Source organism: Aureobasidium namibiae (assembly GCF_000721765.1).
Source record: "Aureobasidium namibiae CBS 147.97 unplaced genomic scaffold scaffold_1, whole genome shotgun sequence".
Lineage (NCBI taxonomy): Eukaryota > Fungi > Ascomycota > Dothideomycetes > Dothideales > Saccotheciaceae > Aureobasidium > Aureobasidium namibiae.
This window is the reverse complement of record NW_013581208.1, coordinates 1-8,157: the sequence shown is the minus strand read 5'-3', so window position 1 is coordinate 8,157 and position 8,157 is coordinate 1. Positions and strand designations below refer to the sequence as shown.

Below are 8,157 nucleotides of genomic sequence, written 5' to 3'. Positions count from 1 at the left end.
CAGTATCAGTGCTTCGCGAAGATCCGCTGCCGGTACTAGTGGTCTCCATACACAATCGCTCGATCTCATGCCAGTAGTTTTACCTCCGGACAATTATTGAGCTCCCAACTCGACTCGACAATATATATCCTCCTCCTTCCCAAGCTCTGTGTCTCCTTCTCTTATCCAATTCATCCTTGCTTCGAGACGTCCAGCCCACATCTCAAGTATCCTACATTTCGTTTCATTGTATAGTATCACTCCCAGCCAGAGTCTACTATCACATCAATCCGACCTTTTTACTTCGCCATATCATATTCTATCGACCTTAGCCACGTCTATCGAATATCCACTGCTTTCAGCACCTTCGTTCGACACCAACTCACCTACGAATCATTCTAGTTCATCAACAACCACCACATCATAGACCAGTCTTTTATCATCAAAATGTCGAACGTTCTTCTTTTCGGCGATCAGACCGCCGAGCAGTACCCTCTGCTCCGTAAGGTGGTCTTGAGAACCAAGAATGCTCTTGTCCTCAACTTCCTGGAGCGCACCGTCGTTGCTATGCGCGCTGAGATTGCCCAGCTCTCGCGCCCTCAACGCGACGCCATCCCGGATTTCATGACCCTCAACAACTTGGTCGACCTTTACTACGAGAAGGGTTTGAAGCTTCCCCACCTCGAGAGCTCGTTGGTCACCATCGCTCAGCTTGGTCACTACATCGGATACTTCTCCGAGAACACCAACGAGCTTCCTCCTGCTGCCAACACTCGCATCCTTGCTCTCTGCACTGGTGGTCTCGCCGCTGCTGCCGTCGCTTCTGCCAGAACTCTCGACGAGCTCGTCACTCTCGGTGTTGAGACTGTCCGCGTCGCCTTCCGCACTGGTGTTCGCGTCAACAATGCCAGAACTGCCTTGGGCCAGGACCTCATGTCCAAGGAGAGCTGGTCCACTATCGTCACTGGCATCAACGAGCAGTCTGCCAAGGACGCCCTGGTTGCCTTCCACGAGGCTGCTGGCATTCCCACTACCAGCCACGCCTACATCAGTGCTGTCAGCACCATGGCCATCACCATCAGCGGTCCTCCTACCACCACCAAGCGCTTCTTCCAGGAGTCTGAGGCTGTTCGCAACAACAACCGCGTTAAGATTCCCGTCTACGCTCCTTACCACGCCGAGCACCTCTACAGCAGTGCCGACATTGAGGCCGTCATTGGAGAGGAGTCTGCCAAGTTCCTCCAAGCTTACCAGCCTCGCTCTTTGATCCACTCTGGCTCGACTGGCGCTTGCCACGTTGCCGAGAACACCTACGAGCTCTTCAAGCTGTCCCTCAACGATATGCTCAGAGCTCCCGTTGGCTGGAACAGCCTCCTCGAGGAGAGCGTTTCCCAGATCACTGCCAACACCAACGCTCCTGCCAAGGTCTTCTGCATTGGTGTCAGCAACGTTTCCAACAGTCTCGTCTCGGCTATCAAGGCCGGTGGCCAGTCCTCTGTGTCTCTCGTTGACCACTCTGCCTGGGAGTCTGCCATCACTGATGCTGCTGACGGTCGTACTCAGAATGACAAGATTGCCATCGTCGGTATGTCTGGACGTTTCCCCAGCGCTGCCAGCACTGAGGCTCTCTGGGAACTCCTTGAGAAGGGTCTTGATGTTCACCGCAAGATCCCCTCGGACCGTTTCGATGCCGATGCTCACTGCGACCCCTCCGGAAAGGGCAAGAACAAGTCCCACACTCCCTACGGTTGCTTCATCGACGAGCCTGGTCTTTTCGACCCTCGTTTCTTCAACATGTCTCCTCGTGAGGCTGCTCAGACTGATCCTATGGGTCGTCTGGCTCTTGTCACTGCCTACGAAGCTCTTGAGCAGTCTGGTTATGTCCCTAACCGTACCCCCTCTACCAAGCTTCACCGTATCGGTACCTTCTACGGTCAGACCTCTGATGACTGGCGTGAGATCAACGCTTCCGAGAACGTCGACACCTACTTCATCACCGGTGGTGTACGTGCTTTCGCCCCTGGTCGCATCAACTACTACTTCAAGTTCAGCGGTCCTTCGTACTCGATCGACACTGCTTGCTCGTCGTCTTTGGCTGCTATCCAGCTTGCCTGCACTTCTCTGTGGGCCGGTGACTGCGACACTGCCTGTGCCGGTGGTTTGAACGTCCTTACTAACCCTGACATTTTCTCTGGTCTTTCCAAGGGTCAATTCTTGTCCAAGACTGGTTCTTGCAAGACCTACGACAACGCTGCTGACGGTTACTGCCGCGGTGACGGTTGTGGTACCGTTGTTCTCAAGAGATACGAGGATGCGCTTAACGACAAGGACAACATCCTCGGATGCATCCTTGGTGCCGCTACCAACCACTCTGCTGAGGCTGTGTCTATCACTCACCCTCACGCTGGCGCTCAGGAGTTCCTTTACAAGAAGGTCCTTGCCAACGCCGGTGTTGATGCTCACGAGATCAGCTACGTCGAGATGCACGGAACTGGTACCCAGGCCGGTGATGGTATCGAGATGACTTCGGTCACTAACGTCTTCGCTCCCCGCCACCGTCAGCGCAAGCCTGAGGAGAAACTCTACCTTGGTGCCATCAAGGCCAACATTGGTCACGGTGAGGCCGCTTCGGGTATCAACTCTCTCTGCAAGGTCTTGATGATGATGAAGAAAAACGCCATCCCTGCCAACGTTGGTATCAAGGGTGAGATCAACAAGACCTTCCCCAAGGACTTGAAGGACCGCAACGTCAACATTCCTCAGCAGCACACCGACTTCCCTCGCAACGGAGCTGAGAAGCGCAAGATCTTCCTCAACAACTTCTCCGCTGCTGGTGGTAACACTGCCATCCTTCTTGAGGACGGTCCCCTTCGCGAGGCATCCAAGACTGTTGACCCCAGAGGCACTCTTCCCGTCACTGTTACTGCTCGTTCGATCGCTGCCTTGAAGAGCAACATCCAGCGTCTCCAAGGCTACCTCAGCGAGAACCCCGAGACCACTCTCCCCAGTTTGTCCTACACCTCGACTGCCCGTCGTATTCAGCACAACTACCGCATCGCTTTCCCCATTGGTGACATCGCCAAGGTTGCCGATGCCCTTCAGGCCCAGACCAAGGACACTTACAGTCCTGTACCCATGGTCCCTACCAAGACCGCTTTCTGCTTCACCGGCCAGGGCTCGCAGTACACTGCTCTCGGCCAGAAGCTCTACCAAGACTACAAGCCTTTCCGTGAGGACATCAACCAGCTTGACAACATGGCCACCATCCAGGGTCTTCCTTCGTTTATCGAGCTGCTCGACGGCACTGACGTTGCTACCCTCTCTCCTGTCAAGGTCCAGCTGGGTATGGCTTGTATCCAGGTCGCTCTTGCCCGTATGTGGGCTTCGTGGGGCATTACTCCCACCGCTGTCATTGGTCACAGCTTGGGCGAGTACGCTGCTCTCCACGTTGCTGGTGTCATCTCTGCCAGTGACATGATCACTCTTGTTGGTCGTCGTGCTGAGCTTCTCGTGAAGGACTGCACCCCTCACACCCACGGTATGCTTGCTGTCAAGGGTAGCGCTCAGGCTATTCGTGAGGCTCTCGGCTCCAAGATGACTGAGATCGCCTGCATCAACGGTCCCGAGGAGACTGTTCTCTGCGGTAGCGGTGAGGTTGTTGGTGCTGCCAACGAGACTCTCTCCGCCCGTGGCTTCAAGGCTACTAAGCTCAACGTCCCCTTCGCCTTCCACTCTGCCCAGGTCGACCCCATCCTCGAGTCATTCAAGAAGGTCGCTTCCGCTGTCACCTTCAACAAGCCTGCTGTTCCTGTTCTCTCTCCCCTCTCAGGCGAGGTCATCCGTGAGGCCGGTATCATTGGCCCCGACTACCTCGCTAGACACGCTAGGGAGACTGTCAACTTCTGGACCGCCCTTACCACTGGCCAGAAGGAGAAGATGTTCGATGAGAAGACCGCTTGGCTCGAAGTTGGCGCTCACCCCGTCTGCTCCGGCATGGTCAAGGCTTCAGTCGGTGCCACTGTCACTGCTCCTTCCCTCCGCCGCAACGAGGACCCCTGGAAGACCATTGCCACCAGCGTCTGCGCTCTGTTCAACGCCGGTGTCCAGATCAACTTCGACGAGTTCCACCGTGAGTTCAACGATGCTCAGGAGCTTCTTCCTCTGCCTACCTACTCCTTCGATAACAAAAAGTACTGGCTTGACTACCACAACAACTGGACTCTTACCAAGGGTGAGGTCCGCGAGGTCCAGAAGACCATCGAGGCTGCTCCTCAGGCTGCTCCTGTCGCCGAGAAGCCTGCCAAGCGTCTTTCCACCTCTTGCCAGAAGGTTGTACACGAGGAGTTCGAGGCCAACTCTGGTACCGTTGTCATCCAGTCCAACGTTGCTGAGCCCAAGCTCTTCCAGGCTGTCATCGGTCACCAGGTCAACGACACTGCCCTCTGCCCCTCGTCTCTGTACGCTGATATGGCATTGACTATCTGTGACTACCTCTACAAGCAGCTCAGACCTTCTGCTCCCAAGATTGGCATGAACGTTTGTGAGATGGAGGTCCCCAAGCCTTTCATCGCCAAGCTGGAACAGCCTGCTGAGGGTCAGCACATTCAGCTCGAGGCCAAGGCTGATCTTGACGAGGGTGTCGCTCACCTCAAGTTCAGAAGCGTTACCCCCGATGGCAAGCTCATCCAGGACCATGCTCACTGTCTCGTCAAGTTCGAGGACATCAACTCCTGGACTGAAGATTGGGACCGTATCAACTTCATGGTCAAGTCTCAGGTCGACGTTCTCAAGGCCAAGACCAAGACTCAGGAGGCTCACGTCATGCAGCGCGGTATGGCTTACAAGCTCTTCAAGTGCTTCGTCAACTACGACGAGAAGTACCGTGGTATGGAAGAGGTCATTGTCAACAGCCAGACCACTGAGGCTACCGCCTCTATCAAGTTCCAGAACGGTCCCGCCGATGGTGATTGGTACCAAGCACCTTACCAGATTGACAGCATGTGCCACATCTCCGGTTTCATCGTCAACGCTACCGACCTGATTGACTCTGACAACAACGTCTGCATCTCTCACGGTTGGGGTTCGATGAGAATTGCCAAGCAGATGACTCCTGAGGGCAACTACCGTTCATACGTCCGCATGCTTCCCAAGCCTGGCAACGTCTACCAAGGTGATGTCTACATCATGGAGGGAGATGAGATCGTCGCCGTCTGCGGTGGACTCAAGTTCCAGCAGATCCCTCGCCGTGTCCTGAACGTCTTCCTTCCTCCCCAGAAGGCTGGCGCACCCGCCGCCAAGGCTGCCGCTCCTGCCGCTCCTGCTGCTGCACCCAAGGCAATCGCCGCTCCCAAAGCCGCTGCATCCAAGGCGCAGGCCCCCAAGCCTGTTGTCAAGGCTGCTAAGGCTCCCAAGAAGGCTGCTGCAAAGAAGCCCCAGGGTGCTACCATCACTTCTCGTGTCATGCAAATCATCGCTACCGAGACTGATGTGGAGCAGGCCGAGCTCGTCGATGAGGCTGCCTTCGAGAACCTTGGTGTTGACTCTCTCATGTCCCTGACCATCTCTGCCAAGTTCAGAGAGGACCTCGACATGGAGATTAGCTCTACCCTTTTCACTGACTATCCCACTGTCGGTGAGATGAAGAAGCACTTCTCCCAATACGATGGCAACGTTGCCCCTGTTGAGGATGACTCTGAGGACGAGTCCGAGCCTTCGGACATCGCTACTCCCTACGAGGATGACCTCAGCACCCCTGCCAGCTCTATCCCCAGCTCCGCTCCCAGTGATGCAGGAAAGCCTGACATCGACTCTCCCTCTCGCGAGATCCCCGACTCCGAGGTTGGTGAAGTCAGCCTGGCTCGCCACATCATTGTCCAGGAGATGGGCATTGACAGCTCTGAGCTCACCGATGAGGCCGACCTTTCTGAGCTTGGTATGGACTCTTTGATGAGCTTGACCATCCTCAGTGAGCTCCGCGAGAAGACTGGTGTCGATCTTCCCTCGACCTTCCTCTCCACCAACTCGACCATCCTGGATATCGAGAACGCTCTTGGCATGCGCCCTTCCCCCAAGGCTAAGGCTGCTCCTGCCCCCAAGGCCGCAAAGCAAACCTCGCCCCAACTCGACAAGGTCAACGCCAAGCTTACCGATCTCTCCAAGTACCCTGCTGCCACCTCAGTGCTCCTCCAGGGAAACGCTAAGATCGCTACCAAGAAGATCTTCTTCCTGCCCGACGGTTCAGGCTCTGCTACATCCTATGTCAGCATTCCCAACATTGGCACTGATGTCGCTGCCTTCGGACTCAACTGCCCCTTCATGAAGAACCCTACCGAATGGACTTGTGGTATCGAGACCGTCTCGCTTCTCTACCTCGCCGAGATCAAGAGACGCCAGCCTCAGGGCCCTTACATCATCGGTGGATGGTCTGCTGGCGGTGTCATTGCCTACGCTGTTGCCCAGGCTCTGCTTGCCAACGGTGAAGAGGTCGACCGTCTCCTCCTCCTTGACTCTCCTTGCCCCGTCAACCTTGCACCTCTCCCTCAGCGTCTCCACGTCTTCTTCAACGAGATCGGTCTCCTTGGTACTGGTGACCCGTCCAAGACTCCCAAGTGGCTGCTTCCTCACTTCACTGCCGCCATCCGTTCGCTCTCTGACTACGAGCCTCAGCCCTCGCTGAAGCCTATCAAGACTTACGCTATCTGGTGCCGTGAAGGTGTTGCCGGTAACGCTGGTGACCCTCGCCCTCCCCCGGCTGAGGAGGAGGACCCTGCACCCATGAAGTGGCTGTTGAACCACCGCACTGACTTCACCGACAATGGCTGGGCACAGCTCTGCGGTACCAACATGAAGTTCGGTGTCATGGGTGGTAACCACTTCAGCATGATGAAGGATCCCCATGCTCAGGAACTCGGCAAGCTGATCCAAGAAGGTCTCCAGATCTAAATAACCGAAACAAAAATCTAGAAAAAATACGGTGGAAGGGTGCTCATGCTAGGATGCTGAGAGGTAGTGGTTACCTTGGGCTGAGGTCGATTGCGACTCCCACACTCTATCACGAGATGAGGAGGATATGGTATTGGGGTGACTGACATGGTCTTTGCTTGGGCTGAGTAAAGATCTGCTGCTCCCTCTTGTTTCTTGTTCTCTTCTTTCACTCTTCCGCCGCGTGTGGCTCTCTTTTCCTTGTCTCTACTGTTTATGTTTCTGCGACTTGCTTGCAACGATACAGGTGTCGGCTCGCTAGATGGATGCTTTTTGTTTTGATTTTTCTAATATTCTCCTGGAGAGGTTCACGATCATGGTTTTCATTGTTCTTGATGAATCGGACTTTACAGCACGAGAGGCCAACTAGTCTACTCATTTTACTATACATAGTGTTTCACATCAAATGGTTTTTCTTTACTACTTCGCTCTTTTCACTGTTTTCATGTGATATGCTGCTTCCATATTTGTGACTTGTTCTTTTGTACTTTGTTGCTTCGATTCGCTCAAATTCTGCCATTGCGCGTTTTCGTCTTGGATCGTACTTGCTCGATTTTCTCTCTGCCTTTCCTTTTCTCTAAATATCTTTTACTTTTCCCGATCCAAACACATAGTTTGTTTCCTCCATTCCAGCTATTCGCTCACACCAGCTTGAGGTCATGTACATACTCATGACTCTCCCACATCCTAGTCTACATACTTTGACTCTGCCATTATCGCCTTCCTCCTTCAGAAATGATCTTCTGCTGTTTACTTCTCAGCAAGGTCGTCGAAGTCACCTCGACACTCAAAGTAAATTTACGCTGGTTCTCGGTCTCTTTCATCATTTCGACGATCATGAACACTCCAAATGATTGACTTGATTAACTCTTTCGTACCTCAGTACCTTAGCACATGGCGCTAAATGCAGGGCCATGTCGTTCTCACTTAGACTCACAGGATATCCGAACATACCCCCAGGATCAGCAGTTACAGCAATAATCCATGTACTTCGTACACGTACCCTACCCTACGATGCACATCTCATATCCATGGTCACAAACTCTATCGTGCGCCCCGACACTTCCGCGGCTGGGAGATGGATTCAATACCAGCCACCACAAATCACCATGGATGGCTACCCTTATCGTCAGCCTAGGCCCTCATCTCAAAAGCTATTGCACAGTATGAGAAGAAGGTGTGGCTGTCCGGATATGG

The 8,157-nt window shown here is 54.1% G+C and overlaps 1 protein-coding gene across 1 annotated transcript; it reads left to right on the top strand.

Annotated features, from left to right (window-relative positions):
- Positions 1-426: 426 nt before the first annotated feature.
- Positions 427-6,921, top strand: M436DRAFT_59298 (polyketide synthase; the record flags this gene model as incomplete). The annotated part of the gene is made up of 1 exon (XM_013576562.1): positions 427-6,921. The coding sequence occupies one exon, from the start codon at positions 427-429 to the stop codon at positions 6,919-6,921; it is 6,495 nt and encodes a 2,164-aa protein (XP_013432016.1).
- Positions 6,922-8,157: the final 1,236 nt, after the last annotated feature.